General features: G+C 45.0%; 1 protein-coding gene across 1 annotated transcript in view; it reads left to right on the forward strand.

Moving 5' to 3' along the window:
- Positions 1-550: 550 nt before the first annotated feature.
- The window catches only part of LOC137433645 (uncharacterized), a gene marked incomplete at its 5' end in the record, with an annotated part of 69,284 nt that continues 42,363 nt past the window's right edge, over positions 551-27,471 (forward strand). Inside the window, 2 exons of the mRNA XM_078769302.1 lie at positions 551-637; positions 1,919-2,018. Of these exons, the coding sequence (XP_078625428.1) occupies positions 551-637; positions 1,919-2,018 (187 nt within the window). The remainder of the gene's footprint in view (positions 638-1,918; positions 2,019-27,471) is intronic.

Consider the following 27,471-nt stretch of genomic DNA (forward strand, 5'->3'; position numbering starts at 1 on the left):
TGAGGGTTCTAAAACCGCAACAATATATATATATATCAGCCAGAGTGACCATCATATATATATATATATATTCATATGTATAAATATATATATTTGGCATACCTAAATAATTAATAGTGCCTCAACAACATTGTTCCCTTCCTTCCTCAAATTCCTCACCTGGGCACCTTGAATACCCCCACCTTTTCCCTATTTTTGTGTACAATGTGAAGGACCTATTTTTGGTTGTAATTAAGAAATGCGGGAGGGATTATAAGCTAAACTTCCTTCTGAAAATGTTGAGAAGGCTAATGACTCTTCATGGAAGCTTCATGGTTCTTGTATAATAAACTTCAAAGAGAGCATTTTAAAATGTAGGTCGTATCCATTTTTGATGAATGAGGTCTTGTCCATTTTTGATTGCATGTGAAAGCCATTTTGATCTTGCTTGTTGTACTGCTCTTCCAATGATATTTATTCAGATCGATCCTTTGGGCACTTTATTTCATACCATTGTTCAGGATCTTGTTATTAATTCCACATGATGTTTTTTTTTTATACACCTATGCAGACAGAGTGTCAGCATTACCACTTGAAGCACAACCGCAAGCACTCGAAGAAGTCTAAGAAACACAGGAAACGTTCCCGCTCTCCTTCGGTAAGTCGTAACATCATTTGCAGTAATAGTTATAACTGGGTGGCATTACCACCGAGGGAGTTCACCTCTCCACACCTGAAGTTTAAAGAGAATATAAACAAGTACAGATACATTCAAAGTACACCGCCCCATGCCAAATAATTAAATATCCTCCGCGCGGCATTGCCAATATTCAATAAAATCGATAAAAGATTGTCATAAAATATTTTCGTAATCAATTGGCTAATGGCATAACTAAACCACTAATGCTTCATCCGAAGATATAACTTTCAGAAATTTAATTAAATAAGTCATTAACAAAAAAATTAAATAATTAATTTATTAATCAATGAATAATTAATCGATTAATTGATTAATCAATAAATCCAAAATACCCTTTACAGACAAATCACTTGGTCATTGTCATGTCCAAATATCAGCTTCCTAACTCAAAAGGTGCCTGAGATAATGGCCAGAAGAGAAAGGAAATGTATAAGTACTTAATTAATCGCTAATAATTAAATAACTCATCAATTAATTGATTAATCAAAAAAAAAAATACCGTTTTTGACAAAGTACTTGGTCACTATTGTGCCGAAATTTCAGCCTCCTAGCTCAAAGGATGGCTGAGATATCGCCCAAACAAAGAAACAAACAAACAACCAGAGTGAAAACTGAGTACTCCCTTTCAGCGTGCGTCATTGCCGAGCCCCCTTCGGTGCCCGGCAATGACGTTTTGCAATGCCTGGAGATAGCATAGGAAAGGTGCGGTGTATAACAATCTACATGATACTAAGCCTGGTGTTAGCTTAATGGCTAAGGTGGCTGGCTTGAGGTCTCAGGGTCCTGAGTTCAAGCCCCTGTTATGCCTTTGCATTAACACCAGGTGGGTTGACTCCAGGATTGTGCCCAATAGTCTCGGAAACTGCTTTGGCAGCCCTATGCATGTGAATATGCAAAAGGAGTGGTCTTCTTCTTCTACATGATACTTTACAATTTTTTTTTTAAACCAAATGCAGTTAAAATTAAATGCCTTTTTGCTTTGTAGTTGAAACATTACGTGATGATTTTTGCTGTCCATCAGCAAATTGTTGTTTTGTTTTTTTGTTGTTGAGAAAAAATTTTTGAGCGAAAATAATTTTCATTTTGTTGAGAATGGTTTGGATATTGGTTTTGCCTTTATTTTAAGGACCTCTTCGGAATTGGGTGTGGGCCAATTTACGAATCCAACTCATGATGAATGCATTTTGTTGAAAATCTTGCCATCTATTGAGTAGATATTTCTGAGAATTGCATTTTCAGCCTTCAGAATCTGAGGAGGAAGAACACCACCACCGATCAAAGAAGAAGAAGCGTTCACGTTCAAAGTCACCTTCCGAGCGGTCTTCCAGTCCAGATTCCGGTGAGAATATTGTTCTCAATTGGATTTTGTTTTGAATGATGTGACATGGGATTGGGGTTTTGTGTGGATATAGCTTTGTGGTCAGCAGGCATAGAAAGCTATCTTTGAATTGGGTATGTTCTTCTATTTGTTAATGTACTGTATTTTTGATCACTCTTCACTCCATATTTTAGAATCACTTTGCTTTATTTCATTCAGGTGTCTAGGTTCATTGAGGAGCAGAATGCTAAGGGGGGGAATGGATCAGCAGACAAAATGAAGCTAAAAGACAGCATGATGACATATGTGTGTAGCAAAGGACGAGGAGAGAATTTTCAAGAAAAAGGATGAGAATAGTTCCTGAGTGGGTGAAGTAAAGCTCGATCATGGAAATCTGAGACTGAGGTGGCAGTGAGCAGTAGAATTGAAATCCTGTTGGGAAATGCTCGAGGATAGAGTGATCTGAAAGAATGGAGGTGAGCATTGAGTTTCGGGGTGGGTAACAAGGAAAGAGTTTTTGGCAGAAAGCATGTGACTTGGAAGGGCAAGGTGAACAGGTGAGTGAATACGATAAAGAGAGGGAGAGGGAGAGGTGAAAGGACAGAGGAGGAGCAAGTCAAGCACCAACACTGCCTTAGTGCCTTATCTATGGTGAGCCAGAAGCAGAACCTAAGACCCAACTTCCTGCTGCTAAATTACAATCGCACGGAGGGCCTTCGCCTTTATCCCTCATAAGGCAAGATGGGAAACAGCAGCTCCAGTTCACAGTGGAGAGCCAATTTCCATGACACTCTGGTTGAGATCTCAGTCTGGATGACGTCTTCGTACACTGTTATAAGGTGAGGGCAGCAGACGAAGGTCTTGGCCCTGTAGGGAATTCTGTGGCAGTGGCTGATTTTTGGAGCCCAGCTTGGAGATATGATCTGCCCAAGATAGGCTATAGTTGATAGTGAGGCTGAAAAGTTCCAGAGACTATACCTTTCCCAGAAGCTGACCACAAAAATATATTGGAGGATTTATGGAGTGACCATGTCTTGTGGAGGGACAAAGTAAGAATATAGATCTTGCATAAAAGGACATGTTCCAGGTATATGACTAGTTGCTTATTTTCACCAGAATGGTAGAGAGGGATGCTGCTGTAGCAGAGGTTTGTGCAGAGATACCCTGCACAGTGTTGTCTGCAAAGTGATACAATGTACAGTACGTTGCTGACACAGTAGAAGCAGCCATATCCAAGGTGGATTAATGGGGTGTAAGCCAAACTAATGGATGGAGATCAAAGAGTTAAATAAAAGACGAGTCCAATAGTCTACTGCAATTATCGATTACTTATGATGGGGAGAAGGCTAACTGTTTTTTATAATTATTTTATTTCATATTTTTGTATACTTAGTCGAGGCTTGTATAAGAGCTAACACATAGACCATATAATAAAGGGAGCGGGAGACAAGAGAGGGAGAGAGAGGGAAGCACAACAACAGTAAGGAACAGGGACATCGGGAGATCTGTGGAAGGGTGAGGGCTGGTGCGGTGTACATGGGATAAACAAGATGGACACTACAGGGGAATTCGGGAAAGAAAACAGGGAATTTGAAGGAGGTGGGTTTGGGGTGAATAAACGGGTAGAAAAGATCAAGGTTTTGGATGAGGCAAGATACGATGTGGTGGATAACAGCTGTTTTGAAGACCTGGAGGGAGGAGTGGGATTGAAGAGAGTGTGGGAGTTTGTTCCAGAGGTGGGGAAAAAGAGGAATGAAAGAGTGAAGGTGAACAGAGAGTCTTGATTTTGGCAGTTTCACTAGAAAGAAGAGGGTTACTGGTAGACCTTGTGCGTCCTGCAGGAATATTTGGGGATAGAGCAGTGGGTGTGCAAGGCTGGAGAGGAGTCGGTAAAAGACAGAAAGAGAGAGTGAAAGGCCCTCAGAATCGGCTTCATCATGGAAGATACCAATGTTCCTAAAAGCGTTGGTTTCAACAGCGTAAAGCCGAGCTAGGTATGAGGCAGGACCACCATCCCAGAGAGGAGGGAGAGCAGTGTTCCATCAAGCTGTGGATGAAAGCTTTGTGTGTGGTGAACAGCTCAGTCGTGACGAGGAAGGACTTTGCTTAATGGAGGATGCCCAGTTGGCGACTGGCTTTGGATGCCAGCTTGGAAATGTGGTTTTCCCAGGAACTATCATGGCAGATAGTGAGACCTAAAAGCTTGAATGACAGAACTTCTTGGAGAGGATTGTTGAGAAAGTAGATGGAAGGGTTTCCAGACTTTTTGCAGAGACAAGGTGAGAGTGTGAGATTTGTCAAGATTGAAAGTCATGTTCCACTTGTTTGACTAGCTTATAATTTTATCTAAATCTGCAGAGGGTGAAGAGGCTGCTGCCTGCCGATCTGAGGGATGAGAGATGGAGCGGCAGAGGATGGAGTCATCAGCAAAACGATAGAGGATTTTCCAGAGAGTCAGTGGGATCATTCAAGAAGATTAGAAAAATCACGGGGCCCAGAGCATTGCCTTTAGGAACTCCAGCCTGGATAGGAAGAGGATATGAGAGGATTCCATTTGGAGCCACATGTTGACTGACTGGAGGGGAAGTCTGCGAGCCATGAGTGGAGATTTCCATGAATACCATAAGAGTATATATACAGTCATGTGAAAAAATAATTACACCCCATGTAAAGTTTTGACTTTTTCAACATATTTCAACATACAGCTATTTGATCTTCATTTCAACAATATTGATAGATAAAGGTGATATAATATAACAAATATCATGAAACATTTACATTTTGTAGTCCATTGTATAATTTAAATAAACATAAATGCAAATTACGCATGTGGAAAAAGTAAGTACACCCTTGGCTCTAATAGGTGGTATTGCCCCCTTTGGCAGAAACAACCTCAAGTAGGCATTTCCTATAACTGTCTACCAGTCTCTGACATCGACTGGGAGAAATTTTTGCCCACTCCTCCATGCAGAATTCTTTCAGCTGTGCGATGATTGAGGGGTTTCTTGCATGCACAGCTCGTTTCAAATCCCCCCACAACATCTCGATGGGATTTAGATCCGGGCTTTGACTTGGCCATTCCAGAACCCTCCATTTCTTTCTTTTCAGCCATTCCTTGGTGGATTTACTGGTATGTTTAGGGTCATTGTCATGTTGCAAGGTCCACCTTCGGTTGACCTTCAACTTTCCGACAGATGGCCTCACATTATCCTCAAGCACCCTCTGGTACAATGAATAATTCATAGTGGATTCTATGATGGTGAGCTGCCCAGGCCCTGATGCAGCAAAGCTGCCCCAAACCATAATATTTCCACCACCATGCTTTACAGTTGGTATCAGGTTCTTGTGGTCAAATGCTGTCTTTGGTTTTCGCCAAACATGTCTTCTGGTACTGTGGCCAAATAGCTCTACCTTTGACTCATCTGTCCAGAGCACATTCTTCCAGAAGTGCTGGTCTTTGCCTAGGTGTTCATTGGCAAACTTTAGTCTTGCCCTGATGTTCTTTCTGGACAGCAAAGGTTTCCTCCTGGCACACCTCCCATGTAGATCAAATTTGTGCAGCCACATTCTGATGGTAGACTCGTGCACTTTGACATCAACAGTGGCAAGAGCTACCTGGAGGTCCCGTGATGACATTCTGGGGTTCTTCGAGACTTCTTTCAGCATCTTGCAGTCTGCTCTCGGGCTGAACTTGCTCGGGTGTCCTGGCCTGAACAAGTTGGCAGTTGTTTGGAATCTTCTCCACTTGTAGATGATCTTCCGGACAGTCGAATGATTGATTTCAAATTGTTTGGAGATCTTTTTAAATCCCCTCCCAGACTCGTAGGCATCTATAACCTTCTTTCTGAAGGCCTCAGAGAGCTCGTTTGATCTTGGCATGGTGAGGCCGCACACTTCAACAACAAAGAGCAAACCAAACTAAATGTCTGAGGTTTCAATAAGACAGGTTCCTCCAAGATCCTCTCTAATGATGTTCTATTGTTCTAATAATTTGCACCTGAGCTGGTGCACCTGATTCTAATTGTAGGTGTTTGAAGTAGTGATAAATGTCGGGGTGTACTTACTTTTTCCACATGCGAAATTTGCATTTATGTTTATTTAAATTATACAATGGACTACAAAATGTAAATGTTCCATGATTTCATGAAGAAGAGAAGAAGTTCGCGCACCAAGCGCTCGCCCGGCGTGGCTCTGATGTTCACGGCACGTATGCAGGCGAAGGCAGGCAGGAGGAGATCGCGCGTCTGTGGCCCGGCACGGGTCGTCCTCTCGAGCGCGCGATTAATACAGCGCAGGGCATGGGGAAAGTTTGTGTGCAATCTCGATCACCGCATTTCAACGCACTCATTCTGCGGCGTGGTTCTCGTGCGTGCTCAAGCTCAACTCAACTCAACTCACTCTCACAGGGAACTGTAACTCAGCACTTGAACTCACAATACTCTTGGCTCTGACAGGTGCACTCGACTCTCACTGACCTCTGATCTCTTCTCACCTCTTGTCTCGTCTCATCCTAGGTGGGGGGGTTCGGAGCAGGGTTTTATGGCCCCGCCCCAGAGTCTCACTTGAATGTTCCAAACCCCGCCTCTGGTCGTCGTGGTTAGCCACCCCCCCTCGAGCCCTGATTGGCGGCTCTTTCTTACCGGCCACTCCCTCCTGCAGCGCCTCCCTTCGGCCCCGGTAGACTTGTTCAGGCCTGCCACGTGGCATTTCAGCGCCAAAAGAGCACCTAAGCTCCCTGGCCTACTCAACACAAAACTAAACACAGGAAAGGACTTCGCTTACATTCACTAAGAAATAATTGAACTATCGCGAGGCTTCATGTTGTGGTGTCTGCCTACGAGGGGGAATTAACCTTTATTCCAAAACCACAACAATATATATATATATATATATATATATATATATATATATATATATATATATATATATATATATATATATATATATATATATATATATATATATATGTATATATATATATATGTATATATATATATATGTATATATATATATATGTATATATATATAAAAATGTATATATATATATATATATATATATATAATGTCGAGATCGAAGACCTCAAGGGAAGGAAGAAGAAGAAGAATCGGAGGAAGAAGAACAACAATGTTTAATAAAATCGATTATATACACACGTGTGGAGCGAGGCTCGAGAATGTACCGCCTACACGCAGCGGACAATTCCTCAAGACACTCGCTGAAAAATAAGTGGAAAGGCATTTCATTTATAGCAAAATATTAGACAAGAATCTGCGCTAAAGACATAGCACTACTGGGCAATAAGGACAACACCTCCCATTGTCCCGTCCTATAGAAGGTCAAATTTAGACAACAAGATGTAAGCATAATGATAGGCTACGCTTTTTTTTGGCTATCTATCTAAACATATCAGACCCGAGCGCAGGCCGAAGTAAATATTCTTATACACTAGGCTAAATGGTAGATGAAGATTGGATACGTCCTTGGTTTAGGAGACATACTAAACACTACGAAGATATATAATTAATTATTCCCTTTGTGAAGGAGGCGTTTGGATGACATCTTTTCCTGTACGTGGGTCGAGAGCATTTTATCTACTGTTTGGCACATTCATTCAAGGACTAATTTACTAGGCTAAGGATCCACCCTGCACGTTGAGCCTCGAAACCACTTTTTGTCCACTCGCCTCTGCCTGCAGCTGAGTTCAAATCAGTTTCCAGAAGCACGATATATAATTTCAGATGTTATACTCAATTGAGTCATGGGGTTTAAACCCTAATGGCTGACAGTTCCTCCCTTTGTCTTTACAAGACAACTCCTTGGAAAGACACCGTATACAAAGTGATTAGCATCCCAATTAGTCACATGCTAGGCACGACATAGCGTCACGCATGCTCAAGAAAGATATCGGCCCTAACTGGCCGTCTAACATTCAACGCATAAATTGTTAGCCATGATTCGCGACGACGGCGCCTGGTTTAAGAGATTGCTGCCGCCCGCCAGATTCCGAATCCACCCTCGCTGCGGCATTGGTGCGACCCGGTTGCCAGCCAGATTAAGGGGCCCTCTTTATGCAAGTGAGGTCCTCGCGAATCAGGGCAAACAATCGACGTTAAATGCCATCAAGCCCTGTGAATGTGATTTGCTGGGTGGTGTAAATAATTTTTTTTTAAAAGAACGTACACTTTCTAAATCACAGATATAATCATCCCAACTAAAATCATAATCATTATCAGAATCCCAAGCATCAAATAGGTTCATCGATCACCCCATATACTCCTTCCTTTTCTGCCAACAACATATCCAAAACCACTTGATTCTGCATCACCATCGTTTGCATATGCATTAATTCGTTTTCCAATTGTAGTTCTGCGATTCAGGTTTCGTTTCCAATTCGTTCCATTACTAATGCGAGACTATCTATTTGCCAATCATTCATAATACATAAGAGGCGTTAGCCAGTACACGCAAGGGATTTTCAACACAAGTATTACAATCATCACAAACATCGATGCAGGCATCAGCCAGTAGCCAGTTCCCACAAGGGATTTTCACAGTCATCACAAAAATCAATACAAAATTCTGAAGCGCTGGTCACATCTGCCTTGTTGAAGGACCCATTCAGATCGACGGCCTCTGTGGTCAAGATCATGGTTTTCCAACGGCGATTTCTTCATCGTCCATCCTGAAAAATACTTTCTTACACACACCATGATCAATTCCTAGCCCCCCCGTCCCACTAATTGGCATTTAGTTACCTTATCTCTCAGATGGTTGGCTTATTCATAGCCGCATTTCCTGTGTCGTGTCTGGAAATTCAAATGCCATATTTACTTTCACTAATTTCCGAAAATACCTTCCTTTTAATCATCTTCCCTACATCAAATAATACATGATTTACCAAATTTACCTTGGGAAAAATGGATCCCAGATAACAAGTCCCTCCCCACTGTTCGGGTAGGTATGGATATGCTTTATTTCCGCAAATAAACATTACTCCATGGGGTGGGATAAGGGCCGAGGCCATGCATTTACTGATCTCAACGCGGGTGGCGCTTGGTGTCCCCCAAGATATGGTTAGCTTGGTTACGTTATGCTGGGCTTGGTCATCTATGGTTATTACAAGGGGGCCTCCCTTTCTCTCCATCTGGTGTCGGATGGCAGGGTATGGGTACATTCCGAGGTTCCCATCTGAACGTGTCCCTTTCCTATAAGACACACCCGTCCCTTTTGCTCTGTCACCCAGACTGGATCAGGTGGTTTGTCTAACAAAGCCTGCTTAATGGGTGGGGTATATCGAAACTCCCGGGAACACACTGCTTGCGATTTTGGGCCTATCAGTTCCAAGGTTGTGGTCAGACATGGGGTACGCAAGGGTCCTGAGCACATATCTCGTAGGGACAGGGGTAGCACTACCATTTCTATCCCTGTCGTACTGGTGTGGGGAAAATGCATACACACCCAACACCGTGATCGGTTCTGTACCTCCGCCATTGCACGGGTCACTGTCCAATACGTATTTTCCTTTGGCTTTTTCTTGCTTTCGATCCGTGGGTGCGGAATTAATATGTGTGAAATGCATGGTGGCCTATCATCGTAGGGGGAGGTCATGAATTCACATTGTAGTAATAGAGTAGTGCCGCTGTTCAATAATACATGCGTGGTTAAATTGTTCGAGTCCTTTCCCCATTTGTAACCCGGCCTGGCCATGTTTACTATTGGTGCGCCGCCTTGTCGTGGCGCTTGCTTCAAACGACTGAGGGCAGCAAAACCTGTCTTCCTTCCATGTGAGTCTGTGTACAACACCCTCCACATTATCCGTGTCCATACATCTTCCTTTACATGGCAGCAGGGTATATTTATCCTCTGACCCCAGATAACTCTCTGCCGGTAGACCTTAACAGTTTGGTCGCCATATACATATGTCTCCGTGTTCGCCCATGCCCTCGTGTCCCCAGTGCTGGCAAAGCTGTAAATTAAACTAAGTGTGATTGCCACCCCTAACAGGCGGTGGTGCAGCATCCTCGATCTGTGGTGGTGCGTTTGAGGTGTCTGTGTTTGTGGGTATGGCCAACTTACAATGTGTGGCATGTACCCAGGACGACTTGCCCTCACAAAACACCGCTGTTGGTGTGATCAGAAGAACTTGGTATGGCCCCGTCCACCTTGGTTCGAGCGCAGTCTTACGGGTGAAATGCTTCACCAGCACGTAATCTCCTGCCTCGACGGTGTGGGTAGGCTTGCTTGTTGGCTCCGGTAGGGCCTCCCGAACGCGTTCATGTATGCTGCGTGCCACATGGGATAGACCTATGCAAAACTTTAAAAACATGTCATCCATGATAGGTAATTCAAGGGCTGCCATATCCACTGGCGCCGATACCGTTGACATATAGCGCACGAGCGACAGACCATGGTAACCACAGTCGAAAGGCCTGGTGCTGCCCAGGTGGAAGTGACCTGCCTCATCACCTCACCCCCCTATGGCACACATGGCCATTTGGATGCGCCATGAGTGCCAACCATGGCAATAAAGCTCGCGGTGCCACGGGTTTGTCATTAATCGTCCACATTTGTCCTTCTGCGGGGCACTGAGCTCCCAATTTAATCCAATTTTTGATGTTCTACGTTTGAGGCTGCGGCTTGTAATTGTATTACATCGAACTCTGTAGGTGCGGATGTCGGAACGTCTGTCTTGAGGTGCCAAATTAATTATGAACCCTTCATTGTTGTCCAACACATGGACCGTTCGGTATTCAACATTGTATCGACGCCTTACTGGCGTTTTCCGCAGTCGGTCCATCATCCATGTACGACAGTACCCTGCCATTCCCAAAAATCGCAACGAACACACTAACTCTTCACTGTTATCCTTCACTTCACTTCAAAATTTCACTGTTATCCTATCAATACCTGGACAATTTTTTCCTTTCCTTCCTAGATACGCGAATTTCACATCAGTATAAACCCACTGGAAAAATTATCTGAAAAATAACTAGCCTCCCAAAACCATTTCCCTGCAAGAGCGGGGTTAGCCTTGCGGTCCACATGACAATCTTTTTTATTTTGCTCTATCACCTCCCTTTGAGCAATAATTTAATTGGTGTGATTCCCATTTACCCACTCCTGGTGGAGTTCTGTTCACCTGGTCTGCAGAGCCGTGATCCAATCTTCACCAGCCCCCAATCACCTTCTTATCACAAAACAACAGTCCATAACTAACCACTTTTCTTTATTTCCCGTCTTTTCCATCAACTTTTATAATCTTTTCCCCTCCCTTTCTTAGCAAACCTTGCAAAGTCACTTGTCATTGACAAATGATCCATCTAATTCGACTTTCCTTTAACATCTTCGCACTTTCCATGACCTTCTTCACACTTACTTTAACCCTTTTCTTCAGACACAACCCACATGAGTTATGAATACAATTTCCCCTTCCAGGCACGTGTCTAGTCACTCACTAAGTGTCCATAAGACAACGTCATCATATTTCACAGAACTCCACCACTCTATTAAATCCTAAACATGCCCAATGGGCAATCCACGAAAAAAACAAAGCATTTTCAGTCCCCCTTTCAGGGAAGTCAAATCAACCACCATTAAAGCACAAAACAGAAAACGACCATATACTCAGAGTATATGCCATATACTCAGAGTGAGACCCGAAAATCAAGCAGACAGACCGACAATCGAACCTGTCTTTCGACACTGCCGAACGACAAGTTCGCAGACACTGAGGGAGTGACATTCGACCCCCAGTAGATACCGCGGACACCGCTTTGGTCCGCACCAGCAACTCCCTCAAAATCAGTGTTCAGAGACATGACTCCATAGACAGCCAGAAAGCCAGACAAATACGGACACACACACACAGAGATTAATATATTTTTACAGATTAATATACAGAGATTAATAGATTAATATAAACAATTAATATATTGTCCACATTCATCTTGGTCAACCCAACCCATTCTGGCTCTCCCCAAGAGCTCTGTGTCCGGACAGACAGACAGATAAACGGACCGGTGAAACCATAACCATCCATTCTTCCGATTGGACTCACGTCAGCATCACATGTCATTCTTGCCTTCATTCAACGCATTCTGTCATCCCACGTCGGCCAAATACAAGCCCCGGCCATGCCGTTGAATAAACACCCTGTCGGTTGACAGCCTATTATTTTTGACTTTCACTCCCATTCTCCCTTGCTACATCTGGAGAGCCGTTAATGTGGGGATGTAATTGAACACTTGTTTTAAAGCCCTGTCTACACATGCTCTCCATAACATTCTCATTATTCCCTGCCAATTTTACTCATCCGGATTGCCCAACGCCCGTAGGCAATTTGGGGAATCCCTTGTTAGTCAATGACACACATCAATGACACACACACAATAAACACAAATACACGCTGCAATGACAGATCATTCATTCCCTTATACACAAATACCATGTGACTGACCTTTCATTCTCCATACAATACAGTATAAATTCATGCACACTCATGCACACTTCAATCCTACTTACCTGTGAACTCTAACACATCCAGTGCGTAGCTTAACTTAAAATACTCATTATTCTACCTTTCTTGGGCTAGTCCCTCCTGGTAGTCCTAAGATCGGGTCGCCCCCCGATTCCTAACCTTAAACGCAGTTCTCACGCCGGAGTAACTTAATACCTATTTATCTATCACCCACATATGGGTCTACCTGCTTCCCACGCAGGAAGCTTACCTCCTTATCCCGGGTGCCCTGTATAATCGATTCATTACCCACTGCTGCTCTGGTTTAAACTAAATTTGGTTCGGAATGCAAGCCAGGTGGTACAGCCGACAGAGGTCCATACGTCCAAAGTAAGGCGGGAGGCTTCAATTTCGAGGTGCAAAAATGCGTACCCACCAAATTAGATGCCGGCAGGCCTCCCTCCCGACCTGGAACGCGAGGATCCACCTCGTCTGCACACTTGGATGTATCCCACTCCTGACACCAAAATTGTCGAGATCGAAGACCTCAAGGGAAGGAAGAAGAAGAAGAATCAGAGGAAGAAGAACAACAATGTTTAATAAAATCGATTATATACACACGTGTGGAGCGAGGCTCGAGAATGTACCGCCTACACGCAGCGGACAATTCCTCAAGACACTCGCTGAAAAATAAGTGGAAAGGCATTTCATTTATAGCAAAATATTAGACAAGAATCTGCGCTAAAGACATAGCACTACTGGGCAATAAGGACAACACCTCCCATTGTCCCGTCCTATAGAAGGTCAAATTTAGACAACAAGATGTAAGCATAATGATAGGCTACGCTTTTTTTTGGCTATCTATCTAAACATATCAGACCCGAGCGCAGGCCGAAGTAAATATTCTTATACACTAGGCTAAATGGTAGATGAAGATTGGATACGTCCTTGGTTTAGGAGACATACTAAACACTACGAAGATATATAATTAATTATTCCCTTTGTGAAGGAGGCGTTTGGATGACATCTTTTCCTGTACGTGGGTCGAGAGCATTTTATCTACTGTTTGGCACATTCATTCAAGGACTAATTTACTAGGCTAAGGATCCACCCTGCACGTTGAGCCTCGAAACCACTTTTTGTCCACTCGCCTCTGCCTGCAGCTGAGTTCAAATCAGTTTCCAGAAGCACGATATATAATTTCAGATGTTATACTCAATTGAGTCATGGGGTTTAAACCCTAATGGCTGACATATATATATATATATATATATATATATATATATATATATATATATATAGATGGATAGATATAGATAGATTATATAGATATATATATATATAGATATATATATATATATATATATATATATATATATATATATATATATATATAGATATATATAGATATATATATAGATATATATATAGATATATATATAGATATATATATATATATATATATAGATATATATAGATATATATATAGATATATATATAGATATATATATAGATATATATATAGATATATATATATATATATTGTTACAGACGTGGCTTAGATGTTATTTACCGAGCGGTTTTGGTATGACCACGTCTGCACAAGTTACCCGATTATACTCGAACGTCGACTAATCGCGCTACGCTAGGTCAATAAAGGCAATAAAGGAAAAGGACACACGGCTGGGTTTCAAATGACACGACACCCAGGGTTCAGTTCTCAAGACCTCCGGAGGAGATTATATTCGTTCGGAAGGTCAGATTACAGGGACGAGAGGTACAACATAGAAAGACAAGCACTTAGACACAATCTTATATTATTCCCAACAGACGACAGATAAACGGGACAAAAGGCTGACTCACACGGGGTTTGATGGCTAGGAAAGCGGGTATCGATGGCTCAAGGTGCACTCTTGGCTCAAGGACAGGGTCGACTCGGTCCGGTCCAGAGATGCGGGAAGGTCACAGCGCTCGGAGATGGTGACTTGTCTGCTCAAGCTGGGGGCGCATCTGACGTCACATCCGGCGCGGGGCCGCGTATATCCGGCGGGGAGTGACACGCCCTCGGCTCGTTAGCTCCGCCTCGTGGAATCGGCACGTTGCTTCTCATTGGGTGCATGCGGGGGGGTTACCGGCTCCGCCCTTGACGAGGAGCTGACAAGGAGCCCCTTTGTGGTAACCCCGTGGAGCGCATGGTCTGGAGCGCGTTGTCTGGAGCGCATTGTCGATGGCGGCTAACCGAGCCGGTGGGAGGACGCACACTCCCCCCCGCGCAGCGCCGTGCCCCTCTGTTGTTGTAGACGGGGAAGAAGATGGGAGGAGGTATGGGAAAGGTCCTAAACTCACTACTGGTGCCATATAATCACATTCTGGTGCAACGAAGAGTCATAATTAATGGAAACGAGGCCTTAACTGACATAGACTAAGAATAACTAGCAAGATGTCCGAAAGTTGTCTAACGTGTGGTGCGGTGGACCTGGGCACGACATTTAATGGGGGAATAAGGGGAAGGTCGGCTCTACTGATTGTTGTTTACAGACAATGGGACTAGGGAATGGGGGATTGGGGATAGTTGGGGAGTATTGGGGAAAATAGGGGAATATTTACAAGCGGATATGGAGGCCAAATTCCATATTCGCAACAATATATATATATATATATATATATATATATATATATATATATATATATATATATATATATATATATTAGGGTGGTCCTTATTCCTCAACATTCGGATTTTCTAAGCTCCAACCCCCGGGATTCATTGGAATAGTCGAGAAAACTCTCCTGGTGAACTTTTTTTTCCAATCGGACAACATTTACCCCTCCCTCATCGACCTTGAAGTTTCACCCTGAGGAATAAAAACAACAATCCTTGAAAAAAAAATTTTGTGCCATTTATTCCCAAAATGCTAGCTTATAACACACAACATACAGTATTTTATAAATGGTTACCTCATTACACAGTTAAATGTATTAAACTATAACAAAAATCTTAAGCAAAATGTCCCACAAGGCTCCTAGGCCCGTCCGACTTAGTGCTCCTGCTCCTGCTGGTCCGCCACACCAGCAGCCACGGTCTTCTTTCTGGAGTCCGGGAACTCCGCGCGATGACGAGAGACAACTTGGAGGAGAAATTGCAGTTGCTCATCATCCTGAGTTAGCATTCGGTTGTATTCCTGGATGAGGGCAACAGTCGCCTGTACGCGAAAGCCTGGACACTGGCTCCGGAGGCCGCAGCTGCCCCTCGACACGACCTGCAACTGCTGAAGGATTTGACGACCTACATGGACGTCAACCGGGACGTGGGCAAGGCAGCTCTGACCAAGCTGCAAGGGCACCTGTGGTACCTCTCGGAGGAGCTTGTCGCTCTGGCGCTCTTTGACCCCCTGGTCACGGTGGAGGAGAAGAGGCAAATACTCACCTCACTTCACACTACGGTGGGAGATGAATCTCCAGCGAAGCGCCCAAAGCTGCCCAGCCAAGACGTCTCAGGACTCCAACTGCAAGACATGGCATCAACCAACACGCGACGGTTCTTCCAGAAGCTGCGCCTGGAAGACAGCTTCCTCGACACCGGTCCCGCGACCTGGCTGCAGCGGGAAGATTTCCGGACAGCGGCGGCCTTCGTGCAGGGGATAGCAGTCATCAACGACAACGCGGAGCGAGGAGTTGCCCTCATCCAGGAATACAACCGAATGCTAACTCAGGCTGATGAGCAACTGCAATTTCTCCTCCAAGTTGTCTCTCGTCATCGCGCGGAGTTCCCGGACTCCAGAAAGAAGACCGTGGCGGCCCAGCAGGAGCAGGAGCACTAAGTCGGACGGGCCTAGGAGCCTTGTGGGACATTTTGCTTAAGATTTTTGTTATAGTTTAATACATTTAACTGTGTAATGAGGTAACCATTTATAAAATACTGTATGTTGTGTGTTATAAGCTAACATTTTGGGAATAAATGGCACAAAAATTTTTTTTCAAGGATTGTTGTTTTTATTCCTCAGGGTGAAACTTCAAGGTCGATGAGCGAGGGGTAAATGTTGTCCGATTGGAAAAAAAGTTCACCAGGAGAGTTTTCTCGACTATTCCAATGAATCCCGGGGGTTGGAGCTTAGAAAATCCGAATGTTGAGGAATAAGGACCACCCTAATAGATATATATATATAGATATATATATATATATATATATATATATATATATATATATATATATATATATATATATATATATATATATATATATATATATATATATATATATATATATATATACAGTGGTACCTCGGCTTACGAGTTTAATCCGTTCCGTGACGGAGCTCGTAAGCCAAATCGCTCGTAAGTCAAAGCAAATTTTCCCATTCAAATGCATTGAAATGCTATTAATCCGTTCCAGCCTCAAAAAAAAAACACCAATTTTTTTTGTTAGGTGCTTTTAAATAACAAAAATGTACTTTATAAATAACAAATAATGTATAAACAAGCACGACCTCGTATATACTGTACATAATACAAGAGAATGTAAAGAAATAAACTGGACCTCTATCCATGAAGATATGGAGAAGTTGTTGTTTGTGTGGTTGAAGGAGAAGCAGCTCGCAGGAGATACCGTGACCGAGAGCATCATGTGTTTGAAAAGATTGAAACTCGGATATCGAGCACGGACCACGAGGTGTTTTTTCTTTTTTCTTAATCTCGGTTTCAGTGAACTTTTGCTCTGTGCTCACGTGTACTGTACCTGTACCTGTAATGGTACGTCAGAGGATGGCACCTGTTGTCATCATATTAAGTGCAAGATGTTCTGCATCGTAAGTTGGTACACCGTGGTCTTTCGGCGGTGTTTAAGCCGGCCGTCTTGGCTTCTGTCACCATTGGCATTGAGTCTTTCGATGTAGGTAGGTCGTTGTGTGCCGGTGCCTTGGCCGAATTCCTTCATTGCTGCATTGTTAGCTCACCTGGTTTTTTATACCACATCTTTGGTTATCGGACCAGCGAATGACGTCATCTCCAAAGTATGGCTTATTCTCACTTGTCTTGGACGATCTTCTACTTCTAGCCTTCCACCGTGCATTTGGTGTCCACTGTACTTACTGTACAGTGCCTGGTAAAATTGATGTAATGGGTTTTTGACCGTCAACGCCATGAACCGTCATGAACCGTCAACGCCATGAACCGCTAACACTCAAAAGCCCATTTATCGCGCCTTATAAAGCAAAACGCAAACCGAAAGCCATGCCTCTCAAGCGAGGCGTGCTTCCGTGGTCACGTGATCCACAGGTGTAGCTCATTATACCCGCACGCGCGACACGCTTTGGCGGTCACGTGACCAGCCACTCTGGAGGCGGGGATCCCCGCCGATGACGTCACCGGCTGGAGCAAGGAGATTCCTCGCTAATGTATTTCGACGATTGCGTGTTTTATATCCAAGCAGAGATGCTTTCACGGCAAGATAACCACGTGACCGGAACCGGAAGCCACAACCGGAAAATTCAAAAAAATAAATTTTTTGAGCTCGTAAATCGGATCTCGGCTCGTATCCCAAAGCAACAAACCGCCCGAGCGACGGCTCGTATCCCGAAAAACTCGTACGTTGGGGCACTCGTAAGCCGAGGTACCACTGTATATATATATATATATATATATATATATATATATATATATATATATATATATATATATATATATATATATATATATATATATATATATATATATATATATATACAGTGGAACCTTGACTTACGAGTGCCCCAACTTACGAGTTTTTCGAGATACGAGCCGTCGCTCCGGCGGTTTATTGCTTTGAGATGCGAGCCGAGATCCGAGTTACGAGCTTTCGCCACCCGGTCACGTGGTTATCTTGCCGTTCAAGTACAGTATCTTTGTCGTATAGCGCTGCATTTTAGTTTTCGCATTTCGGTTATTTTGAGTTTTGCCGCCAGGTGGGTTCTGGTCACATGGTTATCTGGCCGTGCACGTACAGTATCTCTATCGTATAGCGCTGCATTTTAGTTTTCGCATTTCGGTTATTTTGAGTTTTGCCGCCAGGTGGGTTCTGGTCACGTGGTTATCTGGCCGTGCACGTACAGTATCTCTATCGTATAGCGCTGCATTTTAGTTTTCGCATTTCGGTTATTTTGAGTTTTGCCGCCAGGTGGGTTCTGGTCACGTGGTTATCTGGCCATGCACGTACAGTATCTCTATCGTATAGCGCTGCATTTTAGTTTACGCATTTCGGTTATTTGGAAAATTTCTTAGTTTTAACCATGGGGCCTAAGAAAGTGAGTGGCAAGTGCAGTGCTGAGAAGAAGAAGAGGATGATGTGCTTGGATATAAAACACGCAATCGTCGAAAAACATGAGCGAGGTGTCGAGGAGGACGTATATAACGGCCGAGGAGAAGAGCATGCCAGGCCACAACTTGTTCAGAATGCCGGCGATAGCTCGCCTTCTCTTTGTGGAAAACACGGTGAGATCCTTAACATCCAACAACTAATGGGACGCAAACGGGGCGCCCAGTTTAGCGGTACACACATTGATGAATCACCCTGCCTGTGATTCACCCATGACAGGTTATAGCTGGGTCGGGATTCAAACCCAGGCTGGACAGTTTAGACTTTAGAGTCAAGTGTGCGTACCTCCAGTCCAGGCCATCCTGCCACTTGTATGCTGCATACAGGTGAAATATAAAGCGCGAGATATTTTTATATATACTGTATATTTAAAAAAAAATTGGTGTGGTTTTTGGCGGGCTGGAACGGATTAATAGCATTTCAATGCATTTCAATGGGGAAATTTGATTTGAGATACGAGCAATTTGAGTTACGAGCTCGGTCACGGAACGAATTAAACTCGTAAGTCAAGGTTCCACTGTATATATATATATATATATATATATATATATATATATATATATATATATATATATATATATAGATATATATATATATATAGATATATATATATAGATATATATATATAGATATATATATATATAGATATATATATATATAGATATATATATATAGATATATATATATATAGATATATATATATAGATATATATATATAGATATATATATATAGATATATATATATAGATATAGATATATATATATAGATATATATATATATAGATATATATATATAGATATATATATATAGAGATATATATATATAGAGATATATATGTAGATATATATAGATATATATATATATTGTTACGGATCTCAGAGACGGCACTCTCCTTAGCAAGGGGGGGGGGGGGGGGGGGGGAAGGTTGGTTTATACCCTTGGCCTGTTAAGCTGGCCGTCTCTAGTCATGGTACTTATAACGCTCCTTTGCGGGGTGAAATTGGTCAGGGTTATTGGTCAAGGTGTTCTCCCGAATACCTTTACCAATCCCTCCGCAAAGCAGGGAGACAAGTACCGCTCGAAACCACGGACAAGATGGTATTTGCCAAGCGGTTTAGCAATCCGCGATTCGAGCCGTTAGCAATTGACTAACCCGATTCTGCGCGTTGGCCGAATCGTGCCACCGGTACTCAATTGGAGACGGGACAAAAGTGATCGGGGGAAAGAAGAAACCAAAGGAGAAGAGACGAAAGTAATATACAGAACGAAGAAGAAGAAGCAGGACACAGGGCAGCCTTAAACAGTCTTATATTATACGCCAGGACAAACACACAGACTTACACGAAAGGGGAATAGCAGGCAGGAATGACTGGAAGATGGAGAAGGTCCAGGTGGGACAGCGGGGCTAGAAGGTTCGGGCAGAGGCACAGCATTGAGGTCCGCTCCAGGTCCACGCTCCGGGCTGGAAGCGAACAGCCAGCAGCAGCTTCTGGTCTCGTATCTCACACGGTCGGACAATGCGAATGAAGCACGGGATTGTCGCCTTCAAACGGACCCACTCTCCTCCTTTCAATGCTCCGTATCCTCGTCGGGTACCTCACTCATCTGCCGGATCACGTCTTCTTCGTACCTTCTCACCCGACTCTCTCACTCCTCTCTTCAAGCAGTCCCTCCCAGCCACTTTTATTGTTTGTGCTGGAATCAAGCTGCCGGCTCTGATGACACGCCTACCGGTTCGCTCACCACCAATACCGGTGAGCAATGGCTCACCACCAATTGTTACTGCTAGTTGGTCGGTAAGAAAATGCTGACTCCACCTCTGCTGACGAGTCGACGTGCCACACCTTGATCTTGTGGCCCCGCCCCCTTCTTCCTTGGCTTCAGACCGCATGGCTTATGGCGGCTTGGTGCCAGTAAAACAGCCCAATGCAACGGCGGCGAACGCTGCCCTACTGTTACTTTGAAGAGCGGGTGAGACGATTGGGGAAATTGAAAGGGGCCTATCTTATTTGATTAATGCAACGCAGATTCAACTATTGGGAACAGATCCTTAACTGAAACACATAATAATGAAATAACTACGGAGAGGTCCTATGGTTCGCTACGTGTTGTACATGGACTAATTAGGGTGCGATCTTTAACCAAGCCAATTGATGGGGATATTTACAGGGGACCATTTATAAGGGAAACATTTACTAAAATGTACTAGTGAAGGTTCTAAAAACCGTAACACAGCACCCGTCTTTTCCTCTAGGGCCGTCCCGGCCCGAAATAACTTTACTTAATGTGACACTCAGGTGTAGTAGCCCTCTACTATTAACCTTACCCTTGAGTGCGACAGTTTTAAAACAACTAAGTATGTCCCGTCTGCTACGTTGCATCCTACCTAACAGACTCACACCCACAGAATAACCCTATTGCGGGCGGAATGGCCTTGAAACTACACATTTACGGTGGGGAACATTATTTAAAAAACACTAATTGGTATTTACACTGCAAACCCAGGACCTGTCATTTTGGGAGACAAAAATAATCTTTTGCAAAGAGGAAGAAGCATGCACTGCACTGCACCGATACACCATACTCAAATGCCCAGGGATGCACAATTGATATTGCAGTGCACCCTCGAGCACAAGAGCATTACAAAGCACCAATCAGCACCAATAAGCACCAATGCACCAATAAATACACAAAGCACCATCCAGTGCTCACTGCACACATTTCAATAAAAACAAGCACAAAAAGTTTTAATAAAACAAAAGCCGCGTCGATGTTACACAATGCCAAGATGCAGCTGTGCCTATAACGTCGATGTTATAGGCACAGGACATTCCTATTGATTCGATTACTTGATGTTATTTTTGTGCAAAGTGAAAATATATCTCGGCAATTTCCTGTGTGTGGCGACGAATTTTAAATATATCTCGGCATTTTCCCGTCTGTTATTTCAGGCGGTGTATGACTGACCATGCCGCGATTTTAAAAATATATATCTTGGCAATTTCCCGTGTGTGGCGACACGTGAACGAAGCTATGCTCCTCTCTCCACATTATTGTGACGACATATAAATTAAATATTTCATCGTGACGATTGTCATCAAATGGACGAATTTTTAATATATCTCGGCATTTTCCCGTCTGTTATTTCGGGCGGTGTATGACTGACCATGCCGCGATAAAAAAAAAAAAAATCTCAATGGACTTGAAGTTACAGGCCTTTGAGAATTCATTTCGTTCTATAAAGGGCAACTTTCATCGGATTTTCTTCCCGTTTTTTTTCAACCGAGGCTAAAACTATGTTAGCGACTGTGAAAAATGAAATGATGTATCGAATTTGATTTGAAATAAAACTGTGTGAGAGAGGAAGACACCACGGGCCTACAAAACAGGCCTCAAAGCTATGCGAGTTAATAAAATGGTGGATATTTGTTTATATGAAGCCTCTCCCACAATGGGTGGAGCTATGGTTCCCAGAATGGGTGGAGCTTTGAGGTTTTGTCTTCTCTGCAAGAACAACAAGAAGAAGAAGAACAAGAAGAAGAAGAACAACAACAACAGCAGAGGGCACTCTATGACCAGCATCTTGCGACGCGGCTAAAAACACAAACTGTTGACCTGGTTTGCAGCTCCTGCTTCCCCTGCTCTGCTGGTCCGATGTTGCTTGATGTTGTCTTGTTCTTTGCTTGCGGCCTATTTGAAATAATAAAAAGGCACACAACGCGTCCATTTTTATTTCGGGCAACAGGGGCCAACTATGGGTGGTCCACCTGTATGGCAAAGGGGGCCACCTCTCCGTGGTCCGCAAGCAAGCTGTGCTCTGGCCATCATGGCCGGTCCCAGCAGAGGGGCCAGGCCCCAACACGTGGGGTCCATCGGTGTGGTGCTTGGCCACAAAAACATGTGGTCCATAAAGTGGTACTCGGCCGCAAGTCGTGCGGTCCATAAGGTGGTGTACCGGTCTAGGCAGGCTGTGCAGCGGCGGCTCGGGTGCGGCTACCTGCGCACTCCCCCCGGACCCAAAAGAACAAGCCGTGAGTGGGGAAGGAAAGAACACAGCAAGCTTCAGGGCAAGGTCGCAAGGGTACACATCAAAACAAGGTAATGCAGAGGTGAGGTGTGCATGGGAGCGAGCGGAGAAAGCTCGTCCCTACTGTACGTCACCCCCTCCCCCCCCCCCTGTTACCTACCCTACCACCTTGCCCTTACCCCGTATTTACAAAACTCTACACATTTACAAATTCATCACTAACGTCCTGTCTTCCCCATATCTCCCCTCATCCAAATTAGTTATCAATCCCTCTAACCAAATTTGCCATCAATCAATTCATCATCCATCCCTCCTAAGGAGGAAGAGATGGAACAACAAGCACAATGTCACCCCCACGTCATGATGCGTCTCACCATTCCAAACATTTGCAACAACAACAAAAAAAAGAACGTGGTGTGGAGTCATATCATCACCTCAGGTGAGTGGCTGCATATGGTGCGAAGAGATTTCAATCCTAACTATACTCTAAATGACTTTAACACTCTTACTCTACCCGGGGTCTTTCCCTGCCAAACCATTGGCCATCTTACACTCTGCGATTCTAAAAACCAATTCCCACTGACCATCTGTGGCGCTCACCAATTTGGGGTCTCACTCCCCCGATTCAACTCCCTGTGCCCTTGCACAATTTCAGGGCTGGGTCGTGTGGCTCACCAGCAGGTCTACTCACCTGCACACCTCCGCCACTGCAGTTGCCTCCCGAGCTTGCCTTGCTCCTCTCCCTAACCTATGTACCTGGGGAAGGCCCTCTGGCGCTCTCACCCCACTACCGCCCTCTCTGGCGTCGGGCAACCCGGGTCCTTCCCTGGATCCTCGGGCCCCATTGAACACTCTACTGGCTCCCAGAGCCTACCTGCGGCCTCACCTGGCCGGCAGACTAACAGTGGCGGAGTGCCCATTTAACCATACACACATTAACAGGCCACACGCCCAGCCATTTCACTCCACTAATGCACCCATCCAAACACCATTCTACCACACGCACCACAGATGCCAATATCCACCACAATTTACCTATACCCTCTACCTACTCTTAAACTACCCTCCCCGGGTATTCGTGAAAGGGGTCCATCTTCCCCATCCACTCATTTCGCACCAACCACTCCACTCCACATATTCCACACGACTCACTCCACACCATCCATTCCATACTCCATTCCATCTATTCCATTCAACCATTCTCCATACACCTGTGCTTCACCTGCACATCTGTGCCCACACACCTGGTGTCACCTGCACACCTGGTGGCACGTGCACCCGTCTTTCCTCCCAGGCTCATTCATGCCATGCAATACACAATCACAATTACTCACTCATACACTGCATCATCTAAGCTGACTACTCCTTTCTGAAACTCGCGTCCCCCGTCTTCCCTTATACTAGGCGCTCCCACGTCGTTATCCTCCAACTAATTTGCTACGTCCCCTCTACAGGCACAATGTCGCTACTTAACCCTTCAGTTACCTATGGTCATCTTTCTAAATTCTATCATTTTATCCTAACCCTCCCAGGCTAGTTTGCACAGCCAAAACCCCATAAACTATTGCTCATGTGCCCTGGGATGGGAGGGATGGCACAGTTGCCATCCCTCCACATCGGGCGCCACAACCAAATTTTGCCCATCCAATTTTTTTTTTGCCAATCATTATTGCCAATCAAATTTACCAATCCAATTTGCCCCTTCAATTAGCCAATCCTATTCACTATTCCCAATTTCGAATCAAAACACTATCATCATCACAGTCCATTAAACTTGAGCGCCTCGGTACGTCCATGCATGTTCAAAGCTCGGCTTCGCAAAGCCGCGCAATGCATACGGGTGGTTTGGTCGCCTGCAGGTTGGGTCCGTCCGGCATTCGGTTCAGGGGAGGAGGTTTGATTGGGCCAAGGTTTAAAGCACCATCCCGGCGTGGGGCCTTTCGGTCTCCTGCCCGATGGCCCAATCCTGCCCGGCCGGAACGCCGCCACCACCAGGGGGCGCCGCTCCGACCCCTCCTACCTTCCCTCGAACCGGGCCGGTCGCCTTGCCCGGCAAAGTGCGGACGCGACCGTGCAGGGCGGGGCCCGGCGCGGATCGCGCATGGCGGTTCTTTTGAAACCGCCGTGATTACGACCCCTGCCGGTTCCCGCAGTACCCAAAGCCCGGCACGGACCGAGAGCTCGCGTCGGCTAAACGTCGGTCTAACCGCTATCCCTTTTAACTTCGATGCCTCCCGTACATGCTCACACCACCACGCGACTCTTCCCATATTCACACATCCAGGTGTCTCCATACACTTTGTTATTGCAATTTCTCTTACACACCACCCAGGTACACTCATTCCGCTCACAGACTTCATTACGCACCTGACCACCGCACACCTTGGCACACACTCGTCGTTCGCACACTTCATCAACACACCTCCACGCGCCCACTCCTCGGTCACATCCTCTGTGACGACCATGGGTGTGCACTCTTTTGCACACCCAATCATGCACTTCACCACCAACTCAGGTGTGCATTCCTACACACGCTCAACCATTCCAGGTGTGCATTCTTCCTCACTCGCCACAACCAACTCGGTCTCTGTGTCACTCTCACCACCACACTCTGTCGTGCATTCACTCGCATTGTCGACAGCACACTCACTCCTCCGCGCACACCTTTTCCTCACACACCCCTCCGTTCCACACCTTTCTTGCGCACCCTCTCCCGGTACATTCTCCGTACCACTCATGGAGGTGCGTTCTTGCGCACCCCCAACCACGCGCTCCATTGTGCCTTCCCGCACACGCGCCACAACCAACTCAGGTGTGCCTCCTCGCACACTCTCTCCATCCATCTCACTCTCCGTGTCACTCTCCGTACACTCTGGCTCAACAATACCTTTCGCACTCCCCATAGTCGGACATCCTTGCACACATCCTCTTTCCACGCACTCTGCACCAGCCGCACACCTCACCAGCGGCCTCTCACGAACACCCGGGTCTAGACCAACACCCAAGCTCGCTGAATCTCCCCTCACACCACATACATTACCGAGCATATCGCCACTCACCTCGGCACCTCTTCTCTTTCGCTCCCCCTCCGCCACCTGCAAACTCTTTATTTGGTAAGTTAGCACATCATCATGCTGTGAGCACAGACCCGACACCAATTCCATCACCTCCTCCTTTATCTCTTTCTTAGTCTCCCTCCGTCTCTTCTTAATTTCACTTACCCCCTCTTCCACTTCCTCTAACTTCTGTTTCACCTCCTTTATTTCCCGGTGCGCCCCTTCAATTTCTTCCTCTAAGGCCACCTTGGTCGTTTCTATGTGCGTCCTGACTTCCGGTTCTTTCGTCTCCATTGCTTCGACCACCTCCTCTGACCTCTTCGTCAGTCCCTCATGTACCGTCTGACATTCCTTCTTTGTCGCCATTAATTCCTTCTTTATTTCCTTCTGGGTCGCTTTCAACCCTCCTATCACCGCCGTGTTCTTTTCCACCTGCTCCCCAAGCTCCTTCTGTCCCACTGTCAGCTGCCCTACTCCCTGCGTCAACTCCTCTATACCCCCTTGTAACCTCGCCGTGCTCTGCCTCATCTTTCTCCATGCGCTCCTCACCCCGCTTTACCTCGTCGCGCACCCCCGCGACCTCTTCGCTCACTCCGCGCCTTATATCCTCCCCCATCTGTTTAATTTCCCAGGCGGATTGCTCCCCCATCTCCGTCAATTTGCCTCCCATCTTGTCTTCTAGCCCCGTTAACCCATTCTTCACCCCTTCCATCCTGTTGTCTAACCCCTCAAATTTGTTGTCTAACCCCTCAAATGTATTGTCTAACCCCTCAAATGTATTGTCTAACCCCTCAAATTTATTGTCTAACCCCTCAAATTTATTGACTAACCCCTCTATTTTGCTTCCTAGGCCCCCAATTTGGTTTCCCATTCTACTTTCCAATCCCCCAATTTGGTTTCCCATCTCGTTTCTCAATTGCTCACTGGTACCCCTTGCTTCGTCCCTCATTGCTCCAATTTGGCCTCCCAATCGCTCACTATCAGCCCTCATTTCCCCCATTCGGTTTCCCATCTCAGTTTTTAATTCCTCACTCCCCATTCGTATGGCTGCATAGATCTGCGCCATGATGTCCTGCACATTCATTCCCCCGATTTGTGCAGCGGGAGCGGCTACCGCGGCCACGTGCGAGGCGTCGCCATGTTGTGTGCCTGCAACCTCCTCTACCGCATCCTCATTGCTCTCCTCTTCCAATTCCTCCCTGGTGTCCTGGATTGCCTCTAACTCCTCATTCTCCCCGATCGCCTTGACTATCCATGGCACAATTTAAATTTTGTATCTTAATACTAGATTTCGGCCGCTCCAAATTTTGACCAAATTTTTAGATGTTTTTTAAAATTTGGTTCGGGTCCAAATCCCAACTCCTCGACACCAATTGTTACGGCCAATAGCACAATTGGTGTCCAAAATTTGGTCTAAATAAATTTAGTCCCAGGTTCCAGATCCCAACTCCTGACTACCAATTGTTACGGATCTCAGAGACGGCACGCCCCTTAGCAAGGGGGGGGGGGGGGGGGAAGTTATTCCCCATGGCCTGTTAAGCTGGCCGTCTCTAGTCCTGGTACTTATAACGCTCCTTTGCGGGG

The sequence above is a fragment of the Myxine glutinosa genome, unplaced genomic scaffold (assembly GCF_964187855.1).
Source record: "Myxine glutinosa unplaced genomic scaffold, kmMyxGlut1.1 SCAFFOLD_2021, whole genome shotgun sequence".
Classification (NCBI taxonomy): domain Eukaryota; kingdom Metazoa; phylum Chordata; class Myxini; order Myxiniformes; family Myxinidae; genus Myxine; species Myxine glutinosa.